Below are 17,421 nucleotides of genomic sequence, written 5' to 3' on the forward strand. Positions count from 1 at the left end.
TTCAGAATTACGACAAGCTGCATGAAACTATTATCACTTTCCACTCTGGAAAATAGTTATTTTTAGCAGCAAGGCAATGTGCAAGGCTTATGGTTAGACATAAAACTGTTTGGCTCAGATTACCCTTCAAACGATATCCATGTTCATATTTAACTGATAACCATCCGGTTATCAATACACAATGCCATTGCGTGGGCTGAGCAGGTTAGGTGGCTGACTGAGGATGTGGGTTCGAATCTCTGATGGGACTAAACCAAACAACAGTACTAGAATCTGTACTTTACTGAGAAAGTATAATCCAAAATGTAACATGTGTTACATCCAGTTATCTTGTTTACAAATTTTTGTAACAACTTCAACTTTTACCATAAAGGTCTATGTTCTATTTCTAGTTTGACTCAGTCACTGAAACACATTATTTCAACTTGGGGCGGTGGGGGCACCGGTAGCCTAGTGGCTGAAGTGTTTGCTTATCACGCCCAAGACTAGAGTTCGATTCCCCACATGGGTACAATGTGTGAAGCCCAATTCTGGTGTCCCCCGCTGTGATATTGATGGAATATTGATAGAAGCGAACTAAACTCATTATTTCCACTTCCATCTAACCTGTCTGTAATGAAAAATGGAGCAAGTCTAGGTTTTCCTCAGGTTCTGATTCCCCATCTCACTGGGGCGTTTATTTATTGACATTACTATCCACTTCCACAGTGTCGTGTCTTTATGTTTGCCCCTGACAGAGAACTGTGATGATACGATCTACCTTCTGCCACCCCCCAAGTCATGTATAGGTTATACCATGTACCACACAGCTCCACCTCCCAGTTATGTATAGACTATACCTTGTGCCACACAGCTCCACCTCCCAGTTATGTATAGGCTATACCTTGTGCCACACAGCTCCACCTCCAAGTCATGTATAGGCTATACCTTGTGCCACACAGCTCCACCTCCAAGTCATGTATAGGCTATACCGTGTGCCACACAGCTCCACCTCCCAGTTATGTATAGACTATACCTTGTGCAACACAGCTCCACCTCCAAGTCATGTATAGGCTATACCTTGTGCCACACAGCTCCACCTCCAAGTCATGTATAGGCTATACCTTGTGCCACACAGCTCCACCTCCAAGTCATGTATAGGCTATACCTTGTGCCACACAGCTCCACCTCCAAGTCATGTATAGGCTATACCTTGTGCCACACAGCTCCACCTCCCAGTTATGTATAGGCTATACCTTGTGCCACACAGCTCCACCTCCAAGTCATGTATAGGCTATACCTTGTGCCACACAGCTCCACCTCCAAGTCATGTATAGGCTATACCGTGTGCCACACAGCTCCACCTCCCAGTTATGTATAGACTATACCTTGTGCAACACAGCTCCACCTCCAAGTCATGTATAGGCTATACCTTGTGCCACACAGCTCCACCTCCCAGTCATGTATAGGCTATACCTTGTGCCACACAGCTCCACCTCCCAGACTATATGTATAGGCTATACCTTGTGCACACACAGCTGCCAACACTGTGCTCCTCCCACCTTCAAGTCATCTGTATAGGCTATACCTTGTGCCACACAGCTCCACCTCCACAGTCATGTATAGACTATAGGCTATACCTTGTGCCACACAGCTCCACCTCCCAGTTATGTATAGACTATACCTTGTGCAACACAGCTCCACCTCCAAGTCATGTATAGGCTATACCTTGTGCCACACAGCTCCACCTCCAAGTCATGTATAGGCTATACCTTGTGCCACACAGCTCCACCTCCCAGTTATGTATAGGCTATACCTTGTGCCACACAGCTCCACCTCCAAGTCATGTATAGGCTATACCTTGTGCCACACAGCTCCACCTCCAAGTCATGTATAGGCTATACCGTGTGCCACACAGCTCCACCTCCCAGTTATGTATAGACTATACCTTGTGCCACACAGCTCCACCTCCCAGTTATGTATAAGCTTTATCTTCTCCCACACAGCTCCACCCTCCCAGTTATATAGTTATATGGTATATGGTTTAGCAGATATATTCCTACCAGAGACAGGGCTAAAGTTTTCGATATACAACATGCAACTTGATATTTAATCCCCACACACCCCTGAATCAAGTTCCTTGAAACTTGAGGGAACCTTTGAGTAATGAACCCGCAAGTTTTGTCCTGTCCTAAAGCCGAAAATGGGATGATCATAGACTGATGATTTGAGAGGAATAGGGCTGTACTAACTACATGTTGTGATGTCTGCGAGACTGCATCCATCCTTCCTGGTCAGTTTCAAGTATTCATCTTCCTTGGGCTATGAATAGCCCCCACCTTCCAACATATCCCAGGATGGTTGTCATGCACTGGTCACTTTGAGGTACTGGGTCCTGGTCTCAGTAGTCTCTCCACTCATGGATCAAGTAATTGAGTGGGTTTCCAATAGTATTTCAAATACATCATGGCAAGTGAGCTTCCTGTGGGAGGGATGACAACATTGATGTAGGTGTCAGATGTTTACCACTGCTGCTCACCAGACATATCACACTCCGGTGCAGTGATGACCTAGAATGACATCAGCGCCATAGGCTAATTTGCATATCACGTGACCGGACTTTTCTCTTGTTTGTAATCAAACGCGCATATTCATAATAAGAAGAGACTGGACTCACGAAAGCTTTTTGGCGCTCTCTTCATAATGTTTTACATTGTTACATATATATTCTTCAACAACTGCGACAGTTAGGTCTATGACAGTACATATTTAGATATCAAACTGGCTGCATCGTTTGCTCTCCATCGGCTTCGATGACTGCACGTGGAGCCGTACAACCTACGTAAACAAAGGATCGCTACGCAAATCGAAATAGTGTTACATGTTTTTGGATATTTTCTCAGTGAAACTAAACCATTCTATTAAAGATGTTTAGTTAGATGTGTAAACTCGTCAAAAATAAAAGAGTAAAAGAAATCTGTACATTATATTGAATGGACATTGCAAGATGTGACGAATCGTCACATTTTTCTGGCCTGTGGCAGAGGTACTATGCTGGCTTGCCGCATGGAACTCTGGGTAGGAGAGTGCAGACATATCTGTTACTGTATGCCAGATGCAGCACATCCAGGAGATGGAGAGACGTGATCTGGTCAGTGGTTATTGTTGTCAGCTATTACCACACGCGCTTGATGCAAACATTACTAGTATATAAAAATACTAGCAGCATGATTAACAGAATTCACCTGCCAGCATCTCACATCAAATCAAGATGATCAAAATTACAAATAGTTGCAAAATCCATAATCTCAGATCTTAAAGTTAATGTTTAAGTACTTTGTCTTGTTTGTGTATTAAACCTGTTAAGTTCTATCATCACCCTATACACCCAATATGTCACCAATAGGTACCAGATTTGGAATGTTGCCTTCCACTAACAGGACTGTGATTCATACTGGATCTGACTGTCGATGTTTGATGTGAAATACAATCAAATACAAATAGTATATGAAACAAATCAAAACACATTATCACCATGATCACAAGGACCATGTCTGACGTATTAACATAGGACCATGTTTGACGTATAACATAGGACCATGTTTGATGTATAACATAGGACCATGTTTGATGTATAACATAGGACCATGTTTGATGTATAACATAGGACCATGTTTGATGTATAACATAGGACCATGTTTGATGTATAACATAGGACCATGTTTGATGTATAACACATTATGATGTTGAGCATGCAAACCTGGAATGGTGAGCAGGGCACACACAAACACTGACACTAAATAAACACGATAGACACTGTCAATACTACCTCGTCTTAACTAGGTCAAGTATCTGAATATTTCATTTTGACATTAAAGCACAGATACTAAACCTTTACCTCTTCATAACTAACATAAAATTTCAAAACGAGCAATGTATATTGGAGTAAATCCTCACTCTGGTAGATCATTTGATTTACAGATAAAACCAACCCATGATGCTCTCCTAAGAATGCCCTCCAGAACCCATATGTAGAACTCTGGACACTGTAACACATCCCAGTGCAAGTCTAGCATGTCCAACAGCTTTACGAGATATTCTCATCGTGACGCCTGACAGTGACACACCGTGTATCAGCACTAACCAGCACACACTCAGGTAAAAGAAGGTTTGAGCACAGGACGGTAGGACAATACTCCACTCAGTGAATGGGGAGTTGGACACAGAGCGGAGATAGGCTGTGTTAAGCTGCACAACTACCCATCTTGCATGCTTGTCGGTGAGCAGATGGAAACTTCCGCTGTAACATGCCAGTCAATACTTACTTTAATCATGTTAACAGTCTAAATGAGACACACAGTTATGCCACAGGTTGCTGGTTTGGAATGTTGGCCACATGTGACATCTCATGCTACCACAGTGAAGTGAGCAAGATACAACTGGGGCTGGGATGACATGGTTGAGTGATCATCCACTGGGGACACTTCAAACCATGCATGCCACGAGTCAGCACATTTAAAAGTAGGCGGCAGCTATTGGTGTCATATGTTGCCGAGCATTTGATTTGTATTTGAACACATGAAATATGTCCTTGCACAAACATACATGTGTGTCAGTGTACCATGAAATCACCTAGTCCACTCCTGTAGCAGGCCATGTGGGAGTCACAATGGCTGTTACACAAGGTGTGACGCAACACTCAACATAATCATGTATAGGTTAACTTCAATCCCACAAGATGTAGAATATCTTGCTTCAAACATGTTAAAGCCAAAAAAAGCTATTATTTTTCAACATATCCAAAAGAGTGATAGTAAATGTTGGGAAAACAAACTTCCAAATATGGCATTCATAACACTGTTGGTTTGCACCAATGAATGAGGGTGTGAACATATTTCGAATTTAGCTTTGACACTAAATGCATTTACAGGTATTAATAAAAACATCAAAGACCGAATGTGTATGACAGCATCATCAGTTCCTGAATGTGTACAACATCGCTATTACATCCTGAATATGAACTGGGCACACTTCTATCTCAGACAACATATATACAAATATATTTCTCTACCTTTCAAAGTATTTATATTTCTCTACCTTTCAAAGTATTTTATGCCAAACATATTAACAAGGATAAGAAGGGTAACACTAACAGTAAAATGCAACAAATTAACACTACTACAAAACTATGTCATGGGACCCCTAATTACTGATTCCAAGGGTCATCCAAGTAAATATAAACATCCTGTCAAGTTATGAAATTATGTAGCGTACTGAACTGTAAGATTTAGTAATTATTTCAATTTCATGAACGTGTATTTCTTATCAACAATAGGTTACAATGAACATTCTTGTGCATTCCTCAGTATGCAGTATACATATAGATGTTTTCTGCATCCATTCTGCATGTTTGTGCGCACTAGCAGCACATTTCTGTGCCAGCTGAAACCAACATGTCCAGCACTAATTACTGCCAACATTGTTTGACATGTTAGCTTTCAAATATACCAGTGACTAAGTACTAGGATATGCAGACAAGCAGACAAGCATTCAGTCTGAAGTGATGTTGATATGTGAGAGATAGTAACAAGTCGCAGTCTTGATAACATGATTCCAGAGATCATAGTAACAGTCAATACATGCTTCCATGCTGAACTTCATTACTGCTAATTCTCAAGGGTGTGTAAACTGAACATTCATCCATATACACCATCCCTGTACCATTATATATACATGCATGGAGATAATGTCACACTCAACAGAAACAGAATGCAGCAGTGTACAAATTACAACTTCAGTTTGGTCAAGATTACAAGAAAAGGGCCTCAAAAGACATCATTTTGGAAACATGACCCCAGAAATCATGGTAACACAGTATCATGGCTTCTACATCTTAAAGTGAAGAGCAGTTATTGAGTTTTGTTATCAATACATAGTTTGAACGTACTCTCTCTATACCCAAACTGCCAAATGATATATACACAAATGATATCAAATAAATACAGACATGCATTGTGGGATAAGTATGCAATCATTCTCTGCTGTTAATAAACAAACTTAACACATTTGCCTGAATGGTGAGGCTGAGTTGATACAACCTCTGCTGCTGATTGCTGTCCTAACAAGCCTTGTGTGTTGACAAGGCTGGTGTGTATATGATATGAGAGTGGTCCTCACTCAACTTCCCAAAGCAGGTGAATCAGATTGTCAATACTCAAGTATTTTAATTTGAGAGGGAAGAAAAACCTGTGTTAAAAGTTGACAGAAAATACAGTGAGAAAGTGACACGTAGTTTCATTGGCTCATCTTGTCGCATGATATGGTGTTGTGTGTAGTTGTCTGGGGACTGTTTGTGTACAATTAGCAACATTCTGAGGGCAGTGTGAATGAAATATGTGGTAACTGAGTTTAATAAAGCCAAGTGGTTTTAAGAAGTTGTAACTTAAAAGACTTGCAGAAATGTTTCCAAGAATATGGTGGAAACACATAATGATTAACCTTGCTCAAAGGTTCCTGTATGATGTGTACTACATGGAAATGATGCAATGATAGGTAACATAGTATTGTTTCAAGCTATGAGACTCATCATACAATACATCAATTCATAACTCCAGTATCACAATACATATGACTCATAACCATTACCGGCTAAATTGATGTGAAAACATAGGAATAATAACAGACACTCTTCAAGAACCAGTTCTGCAGATTCTTTAGTATTTCCTGGATGACTATAAATAGATGAATATGTACAGGGCCCCCCAAGCAATATCTCCTTAGCAATATCCCATCTATGCTATCTGCAATTTGAAAATAAGTACTGTATTATATATATATAAGAATGCGAAACACACCAATATCAGCATGATATGCAACATGGGCTCTCCATATAGTTAGACCTCTGCTATATGGATTTAACATTTGAGTAATATGTCATTAACATGATTAATCATTAAGTAAATGGCAAATACAGGATGTATATTTTACTGTATATCTACCTGACCTAATACTTTTGATATAACTGTTGTCAAGCAAAACCAAAGGATAATTTACTCAAACTTGACAAGTTACAGTAACAGCGAGAGTAGATTGTTGCCAGTGTTTGTGAAGAGAATTTAGTTACAGTCATGGCGATAAATAGTATATGAACATAACTTCCCCACAAGTCACCACAGATTACATATTCAGTTGGCTCAGTAGAATATGGGGTGTGGTTAATTCCTATGGTTTATGTAAGCTTTGGGGGATGTATACTTCGTGTTATTACAGCTATATACCAATATACTAAATGTAGTGTTTGTTATGGACAGTTTAACAATGATTAAATTAAGTATAGTGGACTCTTAAATAAACAAAAAACTGTGAATTTTAATGATTCCCTTTAGTCTGATACACAGAATACTGCTTCAATTTCAAACTACTGATCGATTTGTTCAGTCTCTTATTTGTTATAAATTCACTGAGAAAAAGTGAGTAAAGAACTGTCAGATATGGAGTGATCAGAGAAAACGGTTTATTACAATCAAGGACATTCCGACGTCTGTGGCTTGTATTTCATTTTTGGCAAGAGAAACCTGTTCATATGACCATGACATTGAAAACACTGCCCCAACCACCACGCGACATACGCAAGTCGCATGGAAGCGATTGGACTCTAAAACAATCTGAGATTATCAACAATGTTGAATTTGAGAGAAATACGTTGATACCTAGTGTTTGACAGATTCATTGATAAAACATAGAGGAAATACTATGCATAAAACACTACCCAAAGTGGGAACACACCTACCTTGTTTCCTAAACCGGGATCGGTTATACACACGACCTGTCGTCAAACGACACAATCAGGTGATTAATAATAATTTCAATGACGGCCTGTATGTCTCGTATCCCGAAAACAATAAAAACATACAGATCTATTCATAAAATCCAGTTGTTTGGAAGTACATAGTTGAAATCTGTGTCATATCGAAACCTGCCTCCATTACAAGAACCTGACGGCGGTTACAGATTTGCGCTTCCGCTCACGACAGGATAAATAGTTCTATGTTTAGGGAATCTTCATGCCCAAAACCAAGAATGCAGCTTCTAATGTAGGTTTATACTGGTTTCGTTATTGTAATGAATGTTCAAACATAAAATAAGATGACAATATTTTCTTCATGGAATAAGTGGGTTATCCGCGCAAGGATACTCGGAAGATTTGTGGTGCTGCCATCTATGAAAAGAGAACGTAACTTTGCCGGTCCCGCTCACCGGGTTGAGAAATCGCTTTAGAAATAAAAAATGTGAGCGTGTCATTTCTTCTTGACAAGTTTACCGATGGGTTTAGATATATATTTAATTTTGTAAATTTATATTATTGACTATTCAGGTATGGCTTTCGTCCATGCGAAATCAGTATCCGGTGGATATGCATTCGTTCTGACGCCGGCCCTTTCGACTAGCAGTGGGCGGTGGTTCTCGTCAAGTGGTTTGAAAACTCACTTTTTGACACACAGACACGAGGTTCAGTACTCAAAATTAATACACTTGTGTGGAGTCCTGCATTCATATTTTATTCAGTGTTATTAAATATAACCCAGACAACAGCACAAATGTACGTATATACTGCCTATTACATGGTCACCGTTTATTAAGTTGGGACTTATACGGCGCTTGTAACAATATTCCAATACCACGAAGTGAGTCGTGTGTGTGTGCGTGCGTGTGTGCGCGTGTGTGTGTCTATTTAGATTTATATTTACATTTCTACTGTTATAATTTAATGACATGACATGTTACTTCAAACGAATATTTCGTGTATTTTCTGAGGTAGGTCTTACTTTAACCAAAAGCTTTAAGATATGTACACGTTCATGCCAGTACTACATATTATGATTAGACAAATTCACAGATATAATCCGAACTCATTCAAGGAATTATGGAGGCATATAATTTGCATTATGTATCGCATGTCTTGTGCCAGTATGCCAAGACGGTAGATACGTAAGGATAAGATATATAGATGAAAAACTTCTAAACAATTAATTATAATATATTTACAATCCTATGTGTATTTACATAAGGACCAGGTTTACCTGAGATCATCCGCAGTGTATGCATTGTAAAAAGAAAACTACTTCGTAACATCCCCACACACCCACCACTATCCTGTACATGGACTTGTTTGATAACGATGTTAGAATCTGAACACTGAAACGTCACTCCTCATTTTAAATAAAGACGTTGTTCATCCATCTATCTTATCCTTACTTAGTACTCCAACTTCTATGTCTCTCTCTCGTTAGCTCCAATTCCACTCAGAACTCAAAATAAAGATTTATTGCACCTACTTTACTGTGTCCATTAATCGAGGTTTGCTTCTGTCCCCCTGTCTCTCACTGCCACAACACGAAGGCGGCTGTTATAGATGAGTTTTGTTTCTGTTCGATTACAGGTGATATATTTCTACCTGTTATCAGGAATCTTCCTGCATACCAAACTGGACCCCTTCCCCGCCCCAGGTCCATGGAGGTTGGGCATATGGGGTGAAGGTCGCGTTCAAGATTACTACATACAACCAAGTTCGGACACAGATTAAGAATAGAAAATACACGCATAGGAGTTATACATTGACGATGGTGATGATGATGATGATGATGGTGATTATTATTTGGATATGTTACTTGCGTTTTCTGTCATGTTGCTCATTTCGCACATTAGTTTGGCAGCATTAAATCAACGTCTAACGCCTGCGGGCTCTGTCTCGGATTCCCCGGATATACCATATATATATGGTAAAAAACCTGTAGGTCAACGTACGATTAGAATTAATCCTGAGTTAGAGTTGCGTTTAAAAGCTTAACAATTTACAACACATTTGACTGTGAAAAACACCTTCGTTTTATTGAGATACATGTCTATATTTTCTCTGTACAGTTGATGACATGGGCAAGAGAGAAGTGAGATTGAACAGTATTCCAGTTATATCACGGCGCTTCGGGGAATCCGAGACAGTGCCGGCAGGCGTTAGACGTTGATTTAATGCTGACAAACTAAGATGCGTAATGAGGGAACATTCTAGATTCGAATCTACGAGCATAAGGTTCGGACACACCAAAGGGAAGCAACTCCACTTACACCCAGCACACTGGGTCACCCGTACGTCCTTTCCTATACAAGAGTGCTCGGTCGTGCATGGTCTCCTGAGGCGTTCAAGATTTCATATCCCTACATCGATGTTCATGCTAATGTTCATGATAATCACTGGATTTTCTGTTCTTGTCCAGACTGGATTATGTTGTGGATTATCCCTGATTATACACAGACTATATGAAGCTGAAACATTTGGCGTTACTAAATGCAACAAAGAACAACAGCAAAACATCAAAAACACCATTAGTTTACGAGCGTGCGAGATCGCGTGTTAAATCGGAAACAGGTCAAAAGGACCAAAGGACCCAAACTGGAAAAGTCAAAAGGGCCAAGGGAAAGTTAAAAGGGCAATAGATTCAAGTCAAAAGGGCCAAACTTTTAGGAAATATTAAGATTAGAAGCAATTCATTACATGTTGTTGAAGTAGTTCTAATCCTAAACCCTTTTAACTTTCCCTTGGCCCTCCTGACATTTCTTTGGCGCTTTTCACTTTTCGAGTTTTGTCCCTTTTGTCCTGTTCCCGCATATAATCTCTTCGACATTGAACATACACTACACGTATACGGAAATTAGTGCGCACAGTGTCTAATGTGTCGAGATCGTAAAATATAAAGAGACTTGATCTATGATCAATAAAGGTTGTGTTTTCTGCAACAAAGCCGATGAGACGTCACGATAAAATGGAACTCACTTACTCAAGTGAAAATAACAACTGAAGCCCTTTTGACTTTCCTTTGGCCCTTTCAACTTTTCTTTGGCCCTTTTGACTTTTTCAATTTTGGCACTTTTGTCCTTTGGCCCTTTTGACTACAACCCACCTAAATCACAATGTAATCGGTAATTTGTTTCTAGAAACATTGTGTCGATTTTTAACACAATTTGGGGCCATTTCTTTTGAAATGTGTACATTGTTCGTATAAGTTGTCCATTTTGCAATTTGTATCAACCAAGATGGCCGTCGTGTAGTCGATGGGGTTATATTCGTATCACTCCAGAGGGAAAATGACAAGTGCTCTTATAGTACAGAAAGAAGAGACACAGGTCATTAGGTAGGAAACGTTATTGGAATACATTAAAACTCATGCTAGTGGTATGACAACTGTAAAAAATCCCGCTAGGAACACAAACCTTCTGTTTTCTTTAGACCTTTAGTTTTCGTGCGTTATTGTATGCCCTCTTTAGGTAAGGTCTTTGTACAGAATATGTGGCAAGCTTAGATTATCATAGCTTTTCTGAAAATAGAGAAAGTCTTTGGGCTGCTTTTTTGATATTTTATGAATATGATATAGTTTTTTGAACCTTTTTTACCTGTCAAATATTTTGATTTCAGAGACTTGATGTTAGTCAACTATTCTGGGTTAAAGTGTTAGCCAACAAGGGCCCATAAGCGATCACAAATAATTAGTGCTTGTTTATCAAGTCATTAACATCCGATTGTTTACCTGTACAAATGTATGTGCATGGATTTTCTCCACAACCCTCAAAACATCATACAAAATGTATGGAGTTCCCCCAATTAGTGGATGAGTTCATTAAAGAGACAAATGTAGCCTATACACTGCCTCACAACTAACTATGATCTAAGGATGATAGAGGTTTGTCAGATCTGTGAAAAGAGAGCTATAGCTGGCAGCCTCAGGCAATTTACATGTAAAGGCTGTGCCCACTTTCCTGCATTGTTGCCAATTTGTATGTGCAATCAGCAACAAACTTAGCCCCCTGTCCCCCAACGCAGGTTGAGAGTTGTGAATAGGTACTACAGTCAAGACATGACCATAAATTGTGTCATGGCTGTAGGACCACAGAGAGGCTCCCCCTCCACATCCCCTTCCACCACCCGACCACCAAATAAGAAATAACATCACAAATATCAACAATCATGTCTATTTGATGTTTTGTGTGCATTTATATTCACTTTGAGAGAGTCGCACTGCTACAGTATATATGATGGTATGTTTAGGATCCTACAGTGTATCAGTTGTATGTAATAAAGGTCTAACCAAGATATTCTCCACAATTTCCACCATAACTGATTATTATGTTCTTAAATGTTGCAGGCACCTTCTTCAGAAATTTGGTTTCTGGGATAATAAAAGAAGATTGGAGATGCTTTCTGCAGAGTATGTTGCTATTCCCATCACTGTAGATGCTCTCAGTTGGGCGAACCTGGGGCTTCAGGACAGGTGCCTTCCATGTCAGGTGATGTCAGAGCAAAATAATTTACAGGCAGTTGTCACTTACTTACAGGTTACATACATGGCTGCATTTTATAATTGTATGCATCCAATCTTCTCGTTATGAGGTCAGCTGAATACTAAATAGGTATCTTTGCCTAAGTTTCAGTATATATTAGTCTTAGTTTATGCACAAGTATCTATCTTGGCAAGAAGAAATTAAATTTGAATCAGGCTTGATACAATGGCAGACTGCTACTCATCTGTTTTTTTTCACTGTTGTTAAATGTGTATACTAATACATTAATAACTGTCCCTTTCAAACATATTACCAGTAAATTACATGACAATTTAAACAAGGAGAGATCCTCTTTCTCAAGTGTTGTGTTTCATATCTTATGTACCCAAATCAGTTTTTCAATGGGAACAATTATTTCTCCATGTTACTAAAGATAAAACAAGTGGATCTTGCCCCATCAAAGACATCAGTCCTGGAACCTCCAGCTGTCAAACTCAAGAGGCATGTTGGACAATTACTGGCTGACTCAGGCAGAGTTGTCTCCCCTGAACTTCTGGAAGATTTGCCATCTCGCTGGGAAAAACATGGGGATCTCATTTTGTTTTCCAACTCAGCCTTCACCAGTGATGTTTGGTCCCAACTAGGTGAGCTTGTCAAGATGTAGGATGAAGTCCACTTTCTACCATCACTTCCTGCAGAAGAAAAGTAACAGAAGGAACTTTAGAGTCCAACCTATAAAACTATGTAAGACTGATGATTTGGCTAGGATTGACTAAAGTGGCAGATGTTTGGACTGGCATCACTTTGAGTTTGATATGCCATGATGTAACTGATCTTGTCCCAGCTCACTCACTATTTGTGGTTGTATTATGGATGACTAAGTTCAGGGACTCCAGAAACTCTACCTCATGTTTAGCAGGTACTGTGGACTGTTTCCATGTCTACTTTTCCAGGCTTTCCACTGTGGAGGGTAGTGTGTCAGTGTCTAGGTGGGTCGCGCCTGGCAAGGAAGTCAAGCGTCTCAGCAGATGGCTTCCGTAGCCCCCAGGTGGCTCTGTTGTATGGAGATGATAGCTGGGTGGAGCATGAGGACAATGGCATCAGGCAAGGGAGACAACTCAAACCTTCATATCTGTAAAACTCCTATCATACTTTTAGGTTGGTGCAGTAAACTCTCAACCTTTGGCCTATGAATAACATTACAATTGTCATCATATTAGCCAAAAAATATCCCATCCAATTCCATATTACGTACTACCTCATGTCAGCCACTTCTCTCTATAAACTGATGACCCATCTTGGAATAAAAACCAATTTCATGAAAAAAATGCCCTCTGCTCCCTTTTACTAGATTTGGGTTTAGTATCTTATGTCTTATGGCATTAAATATGAATAGATTCGTCAATACTAATGACAACAAGTGGTGATGTCGGGGAGTTTTTCCACAGGTACAGCTATGACGTGACACGCTGTATGTTTAGTATTGGAAACATCACTGAGAAACTTCGTGTTGCACAGATGGATTGCAAGGGGGAGACTGTGGTGGATCTGTATGCAGGTCAGGCTGGCTGTGGTCCTTCTATCACCCTTAGAACATACTAAAACTTGCTTTATCAACATGGAATTCAATAACATGAAGCTATATACAGGTCTATTCATATTATGGTGCTTGGCCACAAATTTGACACTACAGTTGTCAGGAATGCCCTACACAGATTAACGACTCTTTCCAGTCATATATATGAGTACACTACCTAAATGCATGTCATATAGTCATGTGATCCTTCACACATTGTGTTTTCTTTCTTTACTCCGAGCTGTTGTTTAGTGTTTCTTGTCCAGTTCTGTGACCGAGAGGAGAAGAGCTGTAATGATGTTGTGTATTTGCAGGAATAGGCTACTTCACCCTTCCATATCTGGTGCATGCTGGGGCGGACCGAGTGATTGCCTGTGAATGGAACCCTGCTTCTGTGGAGGCACTCTGCCGTAACCTGCAGCTCAACGGTGTACAGGACAGGTGCACTGTCTACATGGGGGATAACAAGCACGTGAGTACAGGTGCACTGTCTGCATGGGGGATAATAGGCAGGTGAGTGCAGGTGCACTGTCTACATGGGGATAACAGGCAGGTGAGTGCAGGTGCACTGTCTATACAAGGGGATCTACATGCAGGTGGGATAACAGGCAGGTGAGTGCAGGTGCACTGTCTACATGGGGGATAACAGGCAGGTGAGTGCAGGTGCTACATGGGGATCAGGCAGGTGAGTGCAGGTGCACCGTCTACATGGGGATAACAGGCAGGTGAGTGCAGGTGCACTGTCTACATGGGGATAACAGGCAGGTGAGTGCAGGTGCACTGTCTACATGGGGGATAACAGGCAGGTGAGTGCAGGTGCACCGTCTACATGGGGATAACAGGCAGGTGAGTGCAGGTGCACTGTCTACATGGGGGATAACAGGCAGGTGAGTGCAGGTGCACTGTCTACATGGGGGATAACAGGCAGGTGAGTGCAGGTGCACTGTCTACATGGGGATAACAGGCAGGTGAGTGCAGGTGCAACATGGGGCAGGCTGCAGGTACATGGGGATAACAGGCAGGTGAGTGCAGGTGCACTGTCTACATGGGGATAACAGGCAGGTGAGTGCAGGTGCACTGTCTACATGGGGATAACAGGCAGGTGAGTGAGTGCACTGCCTACATGGGGGATGCACAGGTGAGTGCAGGTGCACTGTCTACATGGGGGATAACAGGCAGGTGAGTGCAGGTGCACTGTCTACATGGGGATAACAGGCAGGTGAGTGCAGGTGCACTGTCTACATGGGGATAACAGGCAGGTGAGTGCAGGTGCACTGTCTACATGGGGGATAACAGGCAGGTGAGTGCAGGTGCACTGTCTACATGGGGGATAACAGGCCAGTGAGAACAAGGGTACTGTCTACATGGGGATAATAGGCAGGTGAGAACTGGGGTACTGTGTACATGGGGGATAATAGGCAGGTGAGTGCAGGTGCACTGTCTACATGGGGATAATAGGCAGGTGAGAACTGGGGTACTGTCTACATGGGGGATAATAGGCAGGTGAGTGCAGGTGCACTGTCTACATGGGGATAACAGGCAGGTGAGAACTGCAGGGTACTGTCTACATGGGGATAACAGGCAGGTGAGAACTGGTGCACTGTCTACATGGGGATAACAGGCAGGTGAGTGCAGGTACTGTCTGGGTGACATGGAGTACTGTCTACATGGGATAACAGGCAGGTGAGTGCAGGTGAACTGTCTACATGGGGATAACAGGCAGGCAGGTGTACTGTCTACATGGGGATAATAGGCAGGTGAGTGAGTGCAGGTGTACTGTCTACATGAGGGGTAGAAGATAACAATGGGGCAGGTATAGTGAGTGCAGGGGTACTGTCTACATGGGGAGATAACAGGCAGGTGAGTGCAGGTGTGCTGCATGTAGAAGATAACAGGCAGGTGCTTTGCTATACATGAAGATAACAGATGGTGAGTGCAGGGTACTATATATGTAGAGTGCATGGGTGCAGTGCAGATGTGCTATATATGGGGGATAACAGATAGGTGAGTGCAGGTGTGTCTATATGGAAGATAACAGAGATAACAGGCAGGTGAGTGCAGGTGTAGTGCAGGTGACTACATGTAGAAGATAACAGATAGGTGAGTGCAGGTGTACTGTCTATATGTAGAAGATAACAGATAGGTGAGTGCAGTGTGCTATACTAGAAGATAACAGATGGTGAGTGCAAGATAACATATGCAGGATGAGTGCAGGTGTACTATATATGTGAAGAGAGAGATAACAGTGCAGGTGAGTGCAGGTGATGACAGATGGTATGCATGTAGAAGATAACAGATGGGTGAGTGCAGGTGTGCTATATATGTAGAAGATAACAGATGGGTGAGTGCAGGTGTACTATATATGTAGAAGATAACAGATAGGTGAGTGCAGGTGTACTGTCTACGTAGAAGATAACAGATGGTGAGTGCAGGTGTAGTGTCTACGTAGAAGATAACATCCTGTGGATGTCCCGTCTGATGGATGTTGTTGGTTTTGCAGGTGTGTCCTGTGGATGTGGCAGATAGAGTCAACCTGGGTTTGATCCCATCCTCCGAGACAGGCTGGCCCGTGGCCTGTGCAGCTCTTAAATCTGATGGTGGTGGGGTTCTACATATCCATGGAAATGTGACATCTAAGCACCCAGCATGCAATACTGACACAGATAACCTTGAACATGTGGTTGCTGAAGGTTGTGAAGGTCATTCAACTCTCTCTGTTCACCAAAAGCAGCTTTGATTACTGAACCCAACACAGTGTGTTCTTGTGATGTGAAGTCTGTTGGAAGATCCTGTAAAGAGGCTCAGGAATCAAGTGGGGTAATAATCCCACCTGAGACTGATGACTGTAACTGTGGACATTCAAGATCAAACCCTAAACATACTGACTCAGACTCGGGAGTAGTAACAAAACCAGACGCCAGAAACGTTTCCTGCAACAAGAAATTGAGACCTGAGTGGAAGAGTTGGTCCGAGGGAGTGAGAGATAAGGTACAGAGCCTCCTTGAACGTGGCAATAACACTTGGACTGTCACCATTCTACATACTGAACATGTCAAGTCTTATGCCCCTCACATAGATCATCTAGTTCTCGACCTTGACTGTCGACCTCATACATGACAACACTATACTGGGAGATGGACGACAGATTATTAATGAAGGATTAATGTTTCTTTCTTCCATCTTAGCACCAGTGACATTAAGGAGGACAGTGTGACGAGGAGAGGTGGACATTGATGAAAGAATAATTATTTTATGTTTATTATTAGTTTCAACATAAATTGGTATTTATCTATGCAGTACTTGTTTTTTGTATACATTGTTGAAATGTATTGGTTATTTAGCAAATGTTTCATGGGTGATTTCAGAAGTTAAAAGAAAACATATAGCATCGCAGACATACTGGGTGACCATGGGATTCCAGCACTATGGTTTGTAACCTATTACTGACCCTGTCAAATATGTTGTGCAGATTTCTTCCCTTTAGCTGTTCCAGGATCTCCTTGCTCTGCCTTAGATTCCAACTAATGAGCCGTGCA

At 41.3% G+C, this 17,421-nt stretch overlaps 2 protein-coding genes across 2 annotated transcripts in view; one reads left to right on the top strand and one right to left on the bottom strand.

Annotated features, from left to right (window-relative positions):
• LOC124267681 (ADP-ribosylation factor 6) overlaps positions 1-7,995 on the bottom strand; it is a 34,091-nt gene extending 26,096 nt beyond the window's left edge. Inside the window, exon 1 of the mRNA XM_046702652.1 lies at positions 7,769-7,995. The gene's annotated coding sequence lies outside the window, so the exon portion shown is untranslated. The remainder of the gene's footprint in view (positions 1-7,768) is intronic.
• Positions 7,996-11,061: 3,066 nt separating this feature from the next.
• On the top strand, positions 11,062-17,181 carry LOC124267683 (tRNA wybutosine-synthesizing protein 2 homolog). Its single transcript, XM_046702654.1, has 7 exons — positions 11,062-11,165; positions 12,174-12,315; positions 12,743-12,953; positions 13,263-13,413; positions 13,758-13,867; positions 14,200-14,357; positions 16,386-17,181. The coding sequence occupies exons 1-7, from the start codon at positions 11,086-11,088 to the stop codon at positions 16,620-16,622; spliced, it is 1,089 nt and encodes a 362-aa protein (XP_046558610.1). The 5' UTR covers positions 11,062-11,085; the 3' UTR covers positions 16,623-17,181.
• Positions 17,182-17,421: the final 240 nt, after the last annotated feature.

Source organism: Haliotis rubra, unplaced genomic scaffold, assembly GCF_003918875.1.
Source record: "Haliotis rubra isolate DU_JTF1 unplaced genomic scaffold, ASM391887v1 Scf133, whole genome shotgun sequence".
NCBI lineage: Eukaryota > Metazoa > Mollusca > Gastropoda > Lepetellida > Haliotidae > Haliotis > Haliotis rubra.